The 17,874-nt window shown below is 41.5% G+C and overlaps 1 protein-coding gene across 33 annotated transcripts in view; it reads right to left on the reverse strand.

Moving 5' to 3' along the window:
• The window catches only part of sorbs2b (sorbin and SH3 domain containing 2b), a 344,867-nt gene that overhangs the window by 40,508 nt on the left and 286,485 nt on the right, over positions 1 to 17,874 (reverse strand). For all 33 annotated transcript variants that reach the window (XR_011593121.1, XR_011593098.1, XR_011593119.1 and 30 more), the window contains 2 exons: positions 16,218 to 16,387; positions 1,235 to 1,335 (listed from right to left, as the gene is read on the reverse strand). Coding sequence is in view for 3 of the 33 variants with exons in the window: in XM_070879270.1 (XP_070735371.1) it covers positions 1,235 to 1,335; positions 16,218 to 16,387 (271 nt within the window). In the remaining 30 variants the exon portion in view is untranslated. The remainder of the gene's footprint in view (positions 1 to 1,234; positions 1,336 to 16,217; positions 16,388 to 17,874) is intronic.

Below are 17,874 nucleotides of genomic sequence, written 5' to 3' on the forward strand. Positions count from 1 at the left end.
TGGATAACCTCACACTTATCCACATTATACTGCATCTGCCATGCATTTGCCCATTCACCTAACCTGTCCAAGTCACCCTGCAGCCTCTTAGCATCCTCCTCACAGCTCACACTGCCACCCAGCTTAGTGTCATCTGCAAACTTGGAGATATTACATTCAATTCCTTCGTCTAAATCATTAATATATATTATAAATAGCTGGGGTCCCAGCACTGAACCTTGCGGTACCCCACGAGTCACTGTCTGCCATTCTGAAAAGGACCCGTTTATTCCCACTCTTTGCTTCCTATCTGCCAACCAGTTCTCTATCCACGTCAACACATTACCCCCAATCCCATGTGCCTTAATTTTACACACTAATCTCTTGTGTGGGACCTTGTCAAAACCTTTTGAAAGTCCAAATACACCACATCCACTGGTTCTCTCTTATCCACTCTACTAGTTACATCCTCAAAATATTCTAGAAGATGATGATCCACTTATGTTGGACCACACACACCATTGTTCTTGCCCAGCATCCTAGTCCCCATGTTGAAACCTCCTTCCCATTCCTTTAATGCCTGAACTACAAGCAATTTCAAATCCACGTTGTAACAACCTGAAACCCTCTCTGGTTAATGGATGTTTCTACCCTTTCCTTCACTGTGGTTGTCATGCCCCCCTCGCGCAGCAACAGTGAACTCTGCAGCAGTGGGGCTACCCAGGCATCTTCGGTGACGGTGATGGAGGAAAACTGCTTTGTTACAGCAGTCCACGTTTCATTGCTGGAGCAAACCTAAAAAGCAGCAGCACATTAGATAGTGTATAATGGGTGATGCAGCAACTCCATACTACCATGTGACACTCATACGGAGCGTGGATCACAGGAATATTCTGGTGCATTTTGGTCTGTTCAAACAGCAATTGAGTTGAAGGCTCCAATTTTCCACTCTCCCTGGGACAACCACAATGGTTGTACATGTGTGAGTGAAAATGCTATGCTATCAGTTGTTTCTGAAGGCTAAAGTACATCATTCCAACAAAGCTAACCCAATACATGGAGGAATAGAGACATGCAGAATGAGGTTCTAGCCTGAGTTAAATGCTGTTTTGCCATTGCAAGTTGTGTTTATCTGCAAAATACTTTGGCGGGGATTTCCAAGAAAAATTCGGCCTAAAACATTTGATAACTATATACTTAAAATCCAAGACCAAAGATCATTCATAGCATTGTGGTGTTGCCTCTTTTCAGTTACCTCTTTTTCTTCAGGTTTCCTACGCAAGTCATCTGTCGGCCCCCTGCGATCTTTTAGCGTCGCTCGACCCATTTCTGAGACAATCCTTTGAGATTCCTGATCTATTCAAAATAAAATGTAATAAAATAAATAACAGGCTCAACCAACGTTGTCCACACCAAGGACCAAATGGAGGGTTTTTTTTGGCTGCTTGGTCAAAAGACATACCCATATTCAGATTTAGGAATTGACTGGAATGTTGCCACTTTATCCTAAGGATTTTCAAATAAATTTCTAACAGTTTATGTATTCATTTTAGGAAAGTTCAGGCTTCAGAAGAAGAACAATTGCCATTTCTCAAAGGCGGACAGATTTCTGCGCAGTGAATCTACAGTTGCTACGATCGTTCCGGCATTTTCCATGGCTAAGTTCAATGCATGTTAATGTCCAGCGAGCAGTTAAGAATAAACCTCATATAGGTTTCTGCTGATGAAGGGACAGCAGATTAAAAGCATCAAGTTCCACTCAGAGGGTGGAAGGCAGCGGAATACTGGTCAGAGCTGTGTACAGCTGAGGCTCCTCAGTAAAATCAAAACAGATCACGGAACAGCCAACTACTTTCCCCAATAAAAATGCTCCAGGATTGTTTCAAAACTGCAGGAAACCTTCTAAACAAACACCGCACTCTTGTAACTGTCCTCAGATATCGATAGGTTTTAAAACTAGTTGTCAGGCTTACTTCTCATTATTTTGAATGCTCCAGACCGACTGCTGTGTTCGAAGAGTGGAATGCCTGGTTAAATTCTTGTCCACACATGCTCTATAATTTTATTTCTGGGACTGGTGTCTGAGAGCAGTCACCAAAAACAGAACGCAAGAAGTTATAAATGGTTTGGAAAGAAGGTCAATTGACCTGTATTCAAGAGATAGAATATATAGCTGTTGTACAATTCCCCGTCATCTGTCACCCAGACACCCATTACTATATTGTGATCTAAACCTACATGGCAATGTGTAACACTATTCCTTCAGCTTCTGTAATATATTTATTAACCGTTCGTTTAAGACAAATGGGGGCCGAAATTGCCCACCGCTGGAAACTGGGCGCACCTACCCTGTTTCTGTAGTTTTTAACCAGTGCGGTGGATGCGGTGGTCTCTTGAACCCATAGGTAATAGCTGTGGATGTGTAGAAATGTAACTTACCCTGAGAGTCTGCATTGATTTGAACTCAGCCAAGTAATATTACTGGCACCAGATCTAACATAATTAGGAGCAGCAGGCAGTCAACACTGAGCACATATTGAAGATATGATGTAATCAACTGGGAAAGGAAACAGCCAACCAAAAAGGGGGAGTTTTTTAATGACGGGCTGCATCAATGTATGGTGGAGTTTTACTGATAGCATCAGTTTTTAGCAGCAGACTGGCACCATGCCAAGCTAGGTGCTCGCGGACGTTCTCATAGAAACTGACCGACTATTGCTGCCGTCCTAAAATTTCGAAAAGCGATGCACCCATTTACAAACTTACTCAACTAAAAGACGGACTTAAAAAAAAGGCAGTTTAAGCAATCCTTGCAAACAGTCTTTTAGAATCCAATTAAACGAATGCGAGGTTATAACCTGAAGAATTCATCGACTGCACCTTCAGAAATCTATCATTTCAACCTAGCTTTACGTCACCTCTCCTAACTCTTGTATCATGGCGCACGTTCTCCTTTTATCTATTATTTTCTTCCTTGTCCTGGGATCTCCCTGGTATATAGAGCTCAAAGCATTTACCCACACTGCTATTGGGGGGAGCAATCGTACACTTCAATTTTTCTCCTGCTTCGTTTCACTTTGTCTTCCTGAAGGTGATCTCGCTGAAGTGAGGAATTATACATGAAATTGGCCAGGAGTGGGGGGACTGGGGGGAAATGGGAAAGGAACCATTTTAAAAAGTGCTTGAATTGGAATCTGGGCAGTTAGTAGCATAATGTTTTGGTGAACCTGATAGTCTGATAAATTTAACCACAAAAGCCTTTACATTGAAGTCAGTTCCCCTGTGCTCAGAAACAGCACAATGACCTGTGCAACTATTGAGAAAGGGTCACTAAATGGATGGTCACATTATTTACCGACATTGGAATAAATACATTATAGTGACCCACCTCCTCTGTGGACTTGCTCCTCTGTGGAATTGTACTGTGCAGTAACTTTATGGATTTCAAACCGCACACAGTTAGCACCATTTCTGATTAGTAAATAGTTTGTTATGTGGCAACACATGTATTAAGACCAAGCAGGGAAAAAAAATCTATTGTTAGGAGTCTACACGTAGTTTAAATAAAGATGTACATTTGATATCCATGAATTCAAATGAAGAACATAAAAAAAAGACTGGAAAAGTAGTAAAACTTTAGGCTAGGCCAAATCCATTTCCCCCTCTGGTCCTGTATACTACTTTATCTGAGCTATTACGCTTCCCTTTGATGTAAAACATTTCAAATATTATATACTTAAGTGTTCAAGTGTGGTTAACTATAGCAACACGAAATGATGGTTGTGGCTTGATGTTCACATCATTTCTTTTAATAGAATAGGGAGCTCTTCCAAAATCTATTCTTTTCATTTCTTTTTTTTTAAAATGAGAATATTTTGGCACGACTGCAGGAAGTTGATACCAGAGGGAGCAAATAAGAAGGTCAATTAAAAATGGATACACTTGGTTTTGCTTTAAGTAAGGGGCAAATCTTTATTTCTAAGCGTGTTGGTGGCATGCTGGCCTGACCAGGTATTAGATGCAGCTGCATTCCGAGCGGATATTACAGGCTGCTGCTGCTACCACCAGTTTAAATACTGTGTGAATTATTCAAATAGAGGGAGAAGTGAGAGGGGACACAAATTCTCAACACTTAGATCAACATTTAAAGAAAAAAGATACGGAAGTGTATGCTGGGGTGGGGAAGGAGGAAGATGGGATTACTGTAGTTAGCTCTTTTGGGAGAGTTTGTTCTGGCACAAGCTCAATGGGCTGAATGGCCTGAAAAAAGTCCTTCAGCACTATAATTTCTATGATCTATTAAAAAGCCACTTACCCGTTTTTAACCAGTCAACCTAAGAAAACTTACGTTAAGTTTGAAAAGACTTCAGAGAGCAAAAGATACTAAATGGTTAGTACATTTTATGCTGAAGAAACTTTTTTTTCTTTCCCCCTAACCAGGAGAATGCATTTCGTCAGTTGCAGTATAAATGACAGTACTGCAAAATGCTATTTTGCCAATCCAATTAGGTAAGTAGGAATGTTAATCATAAAGAGGCTCAGGAGTCAAAAATAAGAGATGGGAGACAATGTTTTTCACATTGCACAGACATAGCATTTAAACTACATTTATATTTTGTGAAACTCATTCTAGTCACTTATTAATTATTGCTTTTTACTGATATCAACTTGTTCAATGCTGAATAACCAGAAGAATTCATCTACTGTGCATGTTGAATGAACATGTTTTAAAATTTTACAGCATTTATACATTTCAGTTATTCAAAATCGAAACTGAAAACCAGTGATGGCAATGAATGGGAAGCCTGCACCTAACAGCTATCAACCGTTTAATTTAGCTTAAATTAAAAAAAAAAACATTTTTAATAATATTTTATGCCCTTAATAAATGTACACTATAGATGCCAAAATGGATGAAGAATGTATGGTTGATGATCACACAGTTCCCAGACAACACATTGAAGATTATGCTTTATATGCCACCTTGATAGTAAGTGTAATCATTCTCTGGGTTGTTGTTGGTGTCCATGTCCTGATAAGAGGCACTAAAAGGATTTTTTTCATAATCACACTGGTACAAAGGAAAATTAACCTCCTCTTCTTGCTGCTCAGAAGGCTGTGGACTACCTTTCTTCCTTAGAATCTTAAGGGAGGAGTTCCTTTCAGGGATATCCGGAAGCAGTTCAGTTATAAGTCTGTGTAATATGCTGTTATCAGGTAGACTCCCACGCCGCTTTTCCGCTTTGATGTGATCATAGATATCTTTCAAAGCAGAATCCAGTGCTTCAAACACGGATTTAGATTTTGGCTTTTCAGTTTTTCTTTGGGCAGGCAAGCCCTTTTTCCTCCTGAAAGGCACTGGACTGACGAGGAATGCTAACTTTGAAAGGTTGGATTCAGCTTCAGGTTTCTTTGAAGGGGCCTTTCGTTCTTGATTCGCCCTTTCATGTTTCAGCATGGTGGTGAACCTGGTGTACGAGGCTGGACATCTGCCTTTGCAGGAGCTGAGAAGATGTTTATGGTGGTGGGGATGGTGGCCTGAGCCGTAAAAGCTCTCTGATGACGTGAAGGAGTAATGGTCAAAGTCACTTTCACTACAAAAGGAAGAGCCTTCAATCGGAATGTAATCACTGAGGTCCGATACTCCTGCTTCATGGTCACTGTCCATTTCAGAGTTTTCAAACCGCGATGCCATTCGGAGCTGGCTTTCATTCGTCACCTTAATATGAATGGGCATCATAGCTTTAGACATGCAATACTGTTGCTGCATCATAGACATTTTCCTGCCGTGATTTTCCTCATCTAGTAAAGATTCAATAGATAATCGTCGCCTTGGGAAGATTGTTTTATTAGAAGCTGTATAGGACGTGTCAGATAAAATCACATTGTCCAGATTGGGCATAGATTTTGACTTCTTAATAAGTTTTTCAAATTCAGAGATTCTGGTTGGCACCATGTCCCTAGGCACCTCATTGGAAAATTCTTTAAAGTCTGAAAAGATGCCCCTGTGCTTCTCTTGTTCATACTGTAACACCCTGGACTTCACAGTGCAGATGACATCTGGATTTATTAATTCTTTGCGATTTATGTGGTGCATTTTCTTGTACAGCTTCAAGAACCCCTTGCCACCACGTGCTGACTTGCAGTGAATTCGTGGTCTGTGGGGCTTCCCGCTCCCAGTCCCATGTGGTGATAGCCAACCTCGCGAGTATTCACCTTTGGGCTGTTCTTCACAAAGCAAGGACACCATGCTCTCAGACTTTGTCTGCGCATCCCGAATCCCATCATAGTCACCTTGCAGCAGATCGTCACAGCTGCGAGACTTGAGTTTTGGTGAAGTTGCTTCATCTGTACTGCTCCAAGCTTCTGCGTTTTGTCGGTTCAGGTGCCAGCCATTCTTGAATAGGACCGACCTTTTCGGGCTGGGTGTAATTACAACCAGGGGCTGACTATAGCGACTACTGTAATCTAACTCATGAGAGGCATTCTGGTTTTGAAGTACACAGCTAAGAAGGGGTGGGTATGATCTGCTAATATCCCCACCTTTCAGATCCATAGAGCAGCATGGTTAAAAGAGAGACAATTGCAGAATTAACAGATATACAAGACAGTACTTCAGTAGCAGAAAACCAATAAGAAAAGCAAGGATGCAAGAAAAGAAGGCATGAACATAATTACTATATAATTACTAAAATACAGCTGTTAAGATTATTGTAATATCCATTTCCATTGTCTTAAAGTTCCTCACATACCGCCCTAAAAATACTAACATTTACACAAGCAATAGTCACGTTATGTTTGTTGCTCTGCTTTCTAGAAGGCAACGGTCTTTGGCCAAATGGTTACTTTTATTATAAATAAAAACAGAAAATGCTGGAAATAGTCAGCAGGTCAGGCAGCATCTCTGGAGAGAGAAACAGAGTTAACGTTGATGACTCTTCGTCAGAACTGGAAAAAGTTAGAGATGTAACAGGTTTTTAAGCAAGTGTAGGGGCAGGGAAAGGAAGGGGGGAGGGAAGGAAAGAACAGAAGGGAAGGTCTGTGATAGGGTGGAAAACAGAAGAGATTAAGAGACAAGAGGGATAATGGTGCAAGGCAAAAGGAAATGGTAAAGGGACAAGTTCAGAAACAAAAGATGAGTCTAGACAGGGTGGAAATGGAGATAGCAGAATCAACAACAGCTGCGGTGGGAAAGAGAAAAAAAAACAGTAAAAAATAGGGCAGAGGTTATGGTTTGAAATCGTTGAACTCGATGTTGAGTCCAGAAGGCTGTAAAGTCCCTAAATGAAAGATGAGGTGCCGTTCCTCGAGCTTACGTTGAGCTTCATTGGAACAGTGTAAGAGGCCGAGGATGTAGAGATCCAAGTGGGAGTGGAGCAGAAAATGAAAGCTCGGGGTCACGCTTATGCACTGAATGGAGGTGTTCTGCAAAGCGGTCACCCAAATCTACGTTTGATCTTCCCAATGTAGAGACCGCCACATTGTGAGCAGCGAATACAGTATACTAAATTGAAAGAAGTACAAGTAAATCGCTGGTTCACCTGAAAGGAATGTTTGGGGCCCTGGATAGTGGGAAGGGAGGAGATAAAAGGGCAGGTGCTGCATCTGCTGCACTTGCATGGGCAGGTACTGTGGGAAGGGAAGGGGGTGCTGGGGGTGACTGAGGAGTGGACCAGATGTCATGGAGGGAGCGGTCCCTTCGGAATGCTGAGAGGGGAGTGGGGGGGGGGGGGGGGAGAAGATGTGATTGGTGGTGGGATCATGCTGGAGGTGACGGAAATGGTGGAGGATGATCCATTAAACGTGAAGGCTGGTGGGGTGAAAGGTGAGGACAAGGGGAACCCCATTATGGTTCTGGGAGGGAGGGGAAGAGTGAAAGCAGAAGTGCGGGAAATAGAACAGACACGTTCAAGGGCCATGTCAATCACGGTAGAGGAGAATCCTCGGTTGAGGAAAAAGGAAGACATATCGGAAGCAGTTCTGACGAAGCGTCATCAACCTGAAACTTTAATTCGGTTTCTCTCTCCACAAATGCTGCCTGACCTGCTGAGTATTTCCAGCATTTTCTGTTTTTATTTCAGATTCCAGCTTCCAGCTTCCACAGTATTTTGCTTTTGTATTAGTGGTTACTTTTATTTTTTTTGTGAAGAAATTGGAGCCTATAAAATAGAAAAACATTGGGATTTCCCCCCCAAAAAGCCATCAGTGTGGGATAATGCATACTGGCTAAATAGATACACTTCCCTTAATACACCTTTGCTTTATAACCATGAGCCCACAACTGTATTGTTTAATCCAATTACAACAGTGCCAAATTTCCGCAGTTGTTAACTTAAAATCATGTGATTACAATGTGGCCCCGATTTTAACTCCAGGTGGATTCCCTGCTCAGGCCAGAGTTAAAATTACAATTGGGTCTCAATTATATCATGATGCCGCAACATGCATATGTAAAGAAGAACCCTGTTGGCTCCTTGCTGCCTGCTCAGTAGAGCAGGTTAAAATTACAGATGTTGCGATCATGGTGGCTTTCGGACAGGTAAGAGCCAGGTTTCTGCTGAGCAAATAGGGTTAAAATCGCCCATAATCTGTTTTATAAAATTACACAAAATGATTACATTAATATATAAAAACATGCCCAGTGCGTATATTGAAGCCGATTGTGCTACACACTCCAATGGCAGTTTTATTCATTATTGGGTTATCCTTAACTCGCCAGCTTCAGTAAATATTATGCTTTTAACCTGACCCTGGTAAAATGTGTTTTAGAAGGCACCCCAACAAGTTTATTATAAGGGGATGCAGCGGGAATTATTTTAATGAAGCTCATTCATATAGTTACATTATTACTAACATTTATAAGAATAAGAATTGATTTTTCTATGACATTAGTTCTTTGTAAACAACTGGTTTTGCATCATTGCTATTTCAGCTGTGGTGCATAGACATTATATGGTAATCAGATGTTCATACTATTTTGCTACTACATCCATAGACAGATTAAGGTATTAAAATAGCAAATATATTGAATAGAGTGCAAAAATGAACACATTTAAGCCTAGCTAAAGATTGTCCCAGCAGGCATAATTTAGCAACAGTAACAAAGAATATGCACACCTTTTTATTCCATGGATCAGTTATATTTTTAAAAAGTTAAATACTAAAGCTGAAAAGCAAACTTCAATGGATAGAGTACTATCAACTGTCTAATTCTGTGTTGTCCTCTGTGTCTTTCTTCCTTTTCCCCCTCACTTCTTTCTTTATGGTTCTCCATCACTTTTCTTATTGTGCTGTCTATTTGTCCCTTTTTCACTCTTTTTTGGCTTGTTTGCCTCTTTTCCACTGTTCCTCCTCTCTCTTGTGCATCACACACAATCTGTCTGTATGACTCGCATAGCTACCTAGTATTTTTTTTTAAAAGCCCGTGCCCCCTTTTGGTCTCCTTATGTAGTGGGTGATACTGAGGTGTTTAAAAGGATGCAGAGGAGAGTCAGTAAACTAATTCCCAGCATAAAGCATCTTCGTTATCAAGATAGGCTAAAAGAGTTGGGAATCTACACTTTGAAGCAGCATAGACTTAGGGGTGATCTGATTGAGGTGTATAAGATAATGAAGGGAATAGATTGTGTCCCAATTGAGAGTTTGTTCCAATTAAATAGGTCAGGGGAGACCAGATGTAAGATAGATGTCAGGCAGTGGTTCTTTTCTCAGAGAATAGTGGACCTCTCGTGGTGGATGTTGATTCGCTGAATTCCTTCAAGCGAGAGCAGGATCTATTTCTGGCTGGCCTCATTTTCTGTTTTTTCTAATGAAAGTACGTGGTCAGACATTCTCAACCTTCTACAGATCTCAACATTTTGCTAGTGCAGGTCAGGGAGTTGCTAATGCTGACTAAGTGCCTCTCTTGTCACCTCTTTAAAAAAAGTTAGGTACTGCAGGGAAGTCGGGCCAGAATGATCTCCCGGACTAGTTTTGATCATTTAGATAGGTAGGAGAGGAATTTCCCAGATTTTTCTCCCCAAACTGGCCTGGGTTTTTAATCTGGTTTTTCGCTTCACATTAAAAAAAAATTGTACGAGTTTCTATAAGTATGTGAAAAAGGAAGAACTTGGCGTAAGTAAGTGTTGGTCTCTTAGAGGCTGACACAGGAGAAATTATAATGGGGAATAAGGAAATGGCAGAAACTTTAAACAAATATTTTGTATCTGTCTTCACAGTAAAAGACACAAATAGTACACCACAAATAGTGGGGAACCAAGGGCCGAATGTGAGTGAGGAACTTAAAGTAATCAATATCAGTAAAGAAAAAGTACTTGAGAAACTAATGGGACTAAAAGCTGACAAATCCCCTGAACCTGATGTCCGACATCCTAGGTTTCTAAAAGAGGTGGATGCATTGGTTGTGATCTTCCAAAATTCCCTAGATTCTAGAACGGTCCCAAAGGAAGGTAGCAAATATAACCCTGTTATCCAAGAAAGGAGGGAGAGAGAGAAAGCAGAGAACTACAGGCCAGTTAGCCTGACATCAGTCATCAGGAAAATACTGGAATCCATTATTAACTAAGTGGTAACAGCAGTTAGAAAAACATAATATAATTTGGCAGAGTCAACATGGCTTTATGAAACAGAAATCATGTTTAACAAATTTATTGGAGTTTTTTTGAGGATGTAACTAGCAGGGTAGAGAAAGGGGAACCAGTGGATGTAGTATATTTGGATTTCCAAAAGGCATTTGATAAAGTATCACATAAAAGGTTGCTATGCAAGATAAGGGCTCATGGGTTGGGGTAATATATTAGCATGGATAAAGGATTGGTTAACGGACAGAAAACAGAGAGTAGGGATAAACAAGTAATTTTCCAGTTGGGGTGCCGCAAGGATCAGTGCTTGGGCCTCAGCTATTTACTATCTACGTTAATGACTTGGATGAAGAGACCAAGTGCAATGTATCCAACTTTGGTGACAATACAAAGCTAGGTAGGAAAGTAAGCTGTGAGGAGGATACAAAGAGCCTGCAAAGGGAAAGACAGATTAAGTAAGTGGGCAATAATGTGGCAGATGGAGTATAATATGAGGTTATTGAATTTGGTACGAAGATTAGAAAAACAAAGTATTTTTTAAATGGTGAGAGTGAGAAACTATTAAATATTGGCGTTCAGAAAGATATAAGTGTACGCAAGCATGAAACAGAGAGAGAGTTAGTATGCAGGTACAGCAAGCAATTAGGAAAGCAAATAGCATGTTGGCCTTTATTGCAAGGGGGTTGGAGTACAAGAGTAAGGAAGTCAGTACAATTGCACAGGGCTTTGGTGAGACGACACCTGGAGTTCTATGCACAGTTTTGGTCTCCTTATCAGAGGAAACATAGAAACAGAAAATAGGTGCAGTAGGCCAATCGGCCCTTCGAGTCTGCACTACCATTCCATATGATCATGGCTGGTTATTCAACTCAGTACCTCTTTCCTGCTTTCTCTCCATACCCCTTGATCCCGTAAGGGTTATATCTAACTCCCCCTTGAATATATCCAATGAACTGGCATCAACAACTCTCTGCGGTAGGGAATTCCACAGGTTTACAACTCTCTGAGTGAAGACGTTTCTCCTCATCTCAGTCCTAAATGGCTTACCCCTTTATCCTTAGACTATGTCCCCTGGTTCTGGATTTCCCCCACATCGGGAACATTCTTCCTGCATCTAACCTGTCCAGTCCCGTTAGAATTTTATATGTTTCTATGAGATCTCCTCTCATCCTTCTAAACCCCAGTCGATCCAGTCTCTCCTCATATGTCAGTCCTGCCATCCCGGGAATCAGTCTGGTGAACCTTCGCTGCACGCCCTCAATAACAAGAACGTCCTTCCTCAGATTAGGAGACCAAAACTGAACACAATATTCCAGGTGAGGCCTCAATAAGGCCCTGTACAACTGCAGTAAGACCTCCCTGCTCCTATACTCAAATCCCCTAGCTATGAAGACCAACATACCATTCTTCACCGCCTGCTGAACCTGCATGCCACTTTCAATAACTGATGTACCATGACACTCAGGTCTCGCTGCACCTCCCCTTTTCCTAATCTGCCGCCATTCAGATAATATTCTGCCTTCGTGTTTTTGCCACCAAAGTGGATAAACTCACATTTATCCACATTATACTGCATCTGCCACGCGTTTGCCCACTCACCTAACCTGTCCAAGTCATCTTGCAGCCTTTTAGCGTCCTCCTCACAGCTCACACCACCACCCAGCTTAGTGTCATCTGCAAACTTGGAGATATTACACTCAATTCCCTCATCCAACTCATTAATGTATATTGTAAATAGCTGGGGTCCCAGCACTGAGCCCTGCGGTACCCCACTAGTCACTGCCTGCCATTCTGAAAAGGACCCGTTTATCCCGACTCTCTGCTTCCTGTCTGCCAACCAGTTCTCTATCCACGTCAATACATTACCCCCAATACCATGTGCTTTAATTTTGCACATCAATCTCTTGTGTGGGACCTTGTCAAAAGCCTTTTGAAAGTCCAAATACACCACATCCACTGGTTCTCCCTTGTCCACTCTAGGAAGGATATACTTGCCTTAGAGGTGGTGCAACAAAGGTTCACTAGATTGATCCATGAATAGGAGGGTTGTCCTATGAGGAGAGATTGAGTAGATTGGGCCTATACTCTCTGGAGTTTAGTAGAATGCGAGGTGATCTCATTGAAAGATACAAGATTCTGAGAAGAATTGACAGGGTAGCTGAGAGTTTCTTTACCCTGGTTGGAGTGTCTAGAACAAGGGGGCATAGTGTCAGGATAAGGGGTCGGCCATTTAATACTATGATGAGGAGGAATTTCTTAATTCAGAGGGTTGTGAATATTTGGAATTCTCTACCCTAGAGGGCTGTGGATACTGAGTTGTTGAGTATATTCAAGGCTGAGATCGATAGATTTTTGGAATCTAGGGGAATCAAGCGATGTGGAGATTGGGCGGGGAAGTGATTTTGAGGTTGAGGATCAGTCATGATCTTATTGAATGGCGGAGCAGGCTCAAGGGGCTGAATGGCCTACTCCTGGTCCTAATTCTTAAGTCCTTCTATAGTGCCTTTCACAACTTCAGGACACTCCAAAGCGCATCACAGCCAATGAAGTACTTTTGAAGAGTAGTCACTGTTGTACTGCAGGGAAACATGGCACCAAATAGGTAAGGAATACATGTTGGTTAGGCCACTAGGAGAACTTCCCTTCTCTTCTCTGAATGACACTGGATCTATTGCATCCACTTTAGAGGGCAGACAGCACGTCCGACAGTGAGGCACTCCCTCAATACTGCAGTAAAGTGTCAGAGTGTCTGGATTATGTGCTCAAATCTCTGGAGTGGGGCTTGAACCCATGACCCTAAAACTCAAGCAACAGTGCTATCGCTGAGCCAAGGCTGACAGCCTTACTATGTGCTGTGATGTGCATTAGATACATAAATGGCAGCACAAGAAGTCTCGACAAATTCTGAGCTTCCAGGTTTGAACTTGCTATGTTTGCGATTTCCTTATCTTGGCCACAATTTCAGGGGATGGTGGAATAGGGACCAAACAGGCCACATGGGTAGGAAAATAAATCTGCAGAGATCTCGGTTTTCACCTCAATTGCTTTCAAATGCCACGTCACATCCAAATTGAGAGTGAGACTGATAGAATCATATCATCTGCTTAATTCAACTTGATTTTCTGGTGAATGATGTAGGAACACTCAGAATGGGAATTACCCCCCTCCCCCTCCCCTGTCTCCATTTTATTGAAGCAACATTTAAAAGAAAAGTAATGTAATTTTACATGTAAACATTCCATTTCACATAAATGTACTGATTATTAGAATTATAGAAATTTACAGCACAGAAGGAGGCCATTCCGGCCCATTGTGTCTGTGTCAGCCGACAAAGAGCTATCCAGCCTAATCCCACTTTCCAGCTCTTGGTCCGTAGCCCTGTAGGTTACAGCACTTCAAGTGCATATCCAAATACTTTTTAAATGTGGTGAGGGTTTCTGCCTCTACCATCCTTTCAGGCAGTGAGTTCCAGACCCCAACCACCCTCTGGATGGAAAAATTTCCCCTCAAATCCCCTCTAAACCTCCTAACAATTACTTTAATTCTATGTCCCCTGGTTGTTGACACCTCTGCTAAGGGAAATAGGTCCTTCCTATTCACTCTATCAAGGCCCCATATAATTTTATTCACCTCAATCAGGTCACCCCTCAGCCTCCTCTGTTCCAAAGAAAGCAACCCCAGCCTATCCAATCTTTCCTCATAGCTAAAATTCTCCAGTCCAGGCAACATCCTCGTAAATCTCTTCTGTACCCTCTCTACATCTTTCCTGTAATGTGGTGGCCAGAACTGCATTCAGTACTCTAGCTATGGCCTAACTAGTGTTTTATACAGTTCAAGCATGGCCTCCTTGCTCTTATGTATCTATACCTCTCACATGTCGTGACAGTGCAATTAGCTTATGCATGAATCCATAGCTTTGCACACTATTATAGTATTATGAAAAGAGCTGAAGAGCACATCAACAGTAGGCAAGACTCTAGAACCCAGGCAGAAAATAAAGGAAACTACATAACACACCTGTATCTTCTGCAAGAAAAGCCTGTAATCTTAACCTTACAGAATTTTTCAATATTTTCTTCAAAGTTCAGATTTATCAGCAATGCTGCTTTGATAACATGACGTGTCCTACAAATAAACTCCAAAGCAGCTAAAAAATTATCAATTTTGTAGTATTTCACAAACCTTCAGGGACCTAGTATAGCCATACTGAAATCTATTGACTCTAGGCCACCATACTGGAATGAAGCCACGGCAATATCAAAAATCTTAGTTCACAAAGTGCATCATTTGATAAATATAAACCAATGTCAGCATTCACATTGCAAAACCTTCTCTATAGGTCTGATTAAGCCAAGCCTTTCATTGCCATTAGTTTGCCTTAGGATGTCTGAACGGAAATCAGACTGGAAGACAGACTGTATGGTGCTTTGGCAGCATTCCTGGGCAGAGACTCGAAATGTTTCTCCAAAAATACACACGAGAAAATAGTTGCTTCAGCTAAAACAGCATTATTCAAATTCCCAGCCATTTATTTCATACCAAGTTTGAAGAGAGAACTTTTGAAAGTAAGAAATATTTGACAAACAAAAGGAAATTTAGCCACATAAACCTATCGCACGTTGTGACAGTGCAATCCCTTCATTAAAATGATAACATAAGAAATAGGAGCAGGAGTAGGCTATCTGGCCCCTCGAGTCTGCTCCGCCATTTAATAAGATCATGGCTGATCTGATCATGGACTTCCCTGCCCGCTTCCCATAACCCTTTATTCCCTTATCGCTCAAAATTCTTTCTATCTCCGCCTTAAATATATTCAATGACCCAGCCTCCACAGCTCTCTGGGACAGAGATATCCACAGATTTACAACCCTCAGAGAGAAGAAATTCCTCCTCATCTCAGTTTTAAATGGGTTGTCCCTTATTCTGAGACTATGTCCCCTAGTTTTAGACTCCCCTATGAGTGGAAATATCCTCTCTGCATCCACCTTGTCGAGCCCCCTCATTATCTTATATGTTTCGATAAGACCTCCTCTCATTCTTCTGAACTCCAATGAGTATAGTCCCAACCTACTCAACCTATCTTCGTAAGTCAACCCCCTCATCTCCAGAATCAACCTAGTGAACCTTCTCTGAACAGCCTCCAATGCAATTGTTTTAATAAAATTGTAGAACACAGATGATTATTTTCAGTCAGAAAATGATGCAACCTGCATGCAATTAGTTTACCAGAAATCAACTGTCTAATTCCAGATGAGACCCTATCTTCATACAGTTCCCAGCGGTCAGGTTGCAGTCCTCAACTTTCCATTGTATGTACTGAGGGGAAGAGGGGTTGCAACAAAATCGCAAACCTGTTTGTACAGATTGGATTTACAGCTTCGCTACAAGCACACAGAGGAATCTTCACCAAAGGCACGTTCAATCAGGGACAACTATAGTTATTCCAGCATGACCGGGGAAAATAAAGCTCTTAACCAATCTCTTCTTACAAACATCTTATTTTAGATTTCTTTCCAATTTTTGCAGCAATTAGAAGCATTTCATTTATTGAAACTCCAAATTTTGAAACAACTATTTGAACTTATTTTTACTGAAGTAAGGAAACTTTAATGTCTTGTATCTGCAGTTTTTTTTCCAAGTGACATTCTTACTCCTTACCTTTAGCTCTGGATGGCGAAGATGGTGAAGAATTGATTAGTGACCTCCTGGTTATCCCATGGAGGTCAACAGTGCTCTTCTGCATTGTGTGATCACTCTGTACTCTCTGATGGTTCACTGAAGGCTCAGACTTCCGTCTCTTTCTGTAGTCGCTGGCAGAACTTGCGGCACTGACAACAGATCGAATCAGATTAATTGCCTTACTGTCCGACTCATTTTTCTGCTCTTACAGTGCCTGCTAACTCAGTACGGGAAAACTGAACTTTCCCTGTTCACTCAGAGTGAAACGGATGGGCAAAATGTTGTTGGTTTTTGGAACGTTAAATGAAGTAGACAAAGTCAGGCCTACTGGTTGTACCAGTAAAATATTTTAAAGAAATGGTAAGATACCTTTAGCCCTTAAATTGCTAACAAGTTCAGGGAATGGCTGAATCCTTCAATCAGATGATCTTGTAAGTTTTCAGTTCATAGAATCATAGAAATTTACAGCACGGAAGGAGGCCATTTCGGCCCATTGTGTCCGCGCCGGCCGACCAAGAGTTATCCAGCCTAATCCCACTTTCCAGCTCTTGGTCCAAAGCCTTGCAGGTTACGGCACTTTAAGTGCACATCCAAATATTTTTAAATGTGTTGAGGGTTTCTGCCTCTATCCCCCTTTTAGGCAGTGAGTTCCAGACTCCTACTCCCCTCATATCTCCTCTAAACCTCCCACCAATTACTTTTAATCTATGTCCTCTGTTCACACACTATATCACTGAGATAAATGAACAATAAATCTACTCTTTGCTACAATATTACCTTGCAAAGGACGAAAGCTATAGAAAAAATTGTGCCAATTCTTACAATTTTTCAGGCCAACGGCAGATTGGCCTATACCCATCAACAAATAATTCTTCCAGCTTTCTCCCAGCATACAAGGCAGGAGCTAATGCAGCCATCTGTTGAAAATATTCTGAACACCAACTGTTATTTCACAATGGAGGTCAATTTCAGTCGTGCAATTGGTGCCGACTCCTGCCATGGTCCTCCATTCGCATCACTGACGCTTTCTCAATAATTGGTAGGAGCCCAGGGCAAACAGGGTAAGTCAGCGATTTGAGTACGAGTTCTTGAAGTTCAACTATGCTGTGAAACGTGATTATCTGTAATCAGTCAGTGATATTGGAGGGTCTCTGCAGTTTTAATGGGAGGAGGAGGAACACGAGAATGGAGAAACCTTGTATCAAGTTTTGTAATCATCGGATATTTAGTGCTTACGTTTCATTGCAGAATCAAATATCTGGGAGAAAAACCTTAACTGAGCTCTTGAGAAGAAGAAAATGAGAGATTTAGAAAACAGAAAAGTGACTTCTAGCCTAATATAGGTGTGTCATCTTCCTGTGTTGAATGAACCGTCACTGTGCACACAATGGGTCAACCTGACCTGGTACTGGATGACATGTAATCACTGCACACCTGCTATCTGGTGCTCTAACCCCATCTCTGATACATTCATTGCCCAAGTTTCGAAGCTGTGGCTTGATGTTTGGCAGCTGGGTTAGAATGGAACCCGAGTGCAAACCAAATATTTCTGATGACAGCTGCTGCAGGAGGAAGATGCATCATCATTTATAGCTCCCTACGAGGTTTTTTTAAAGTAATCCTTTAACAACTTACA

This window comes from Pristiophorus japonicus, chromosome 1 (genome assembly GCF_044704955.1).
Source record: "Pristiophorus japonicus isolate sPriJap1 chromosome 1, sPriJap1.hap1, whole genome shotgun sequence".
Classification (NCBI taxonomy): domain Eukaryota; kingdom Metazoa; phylum Chordata; class Chondrichthyes; family Pristiophoridae; genus Pristiophorus; species Pristiophorus japonicus.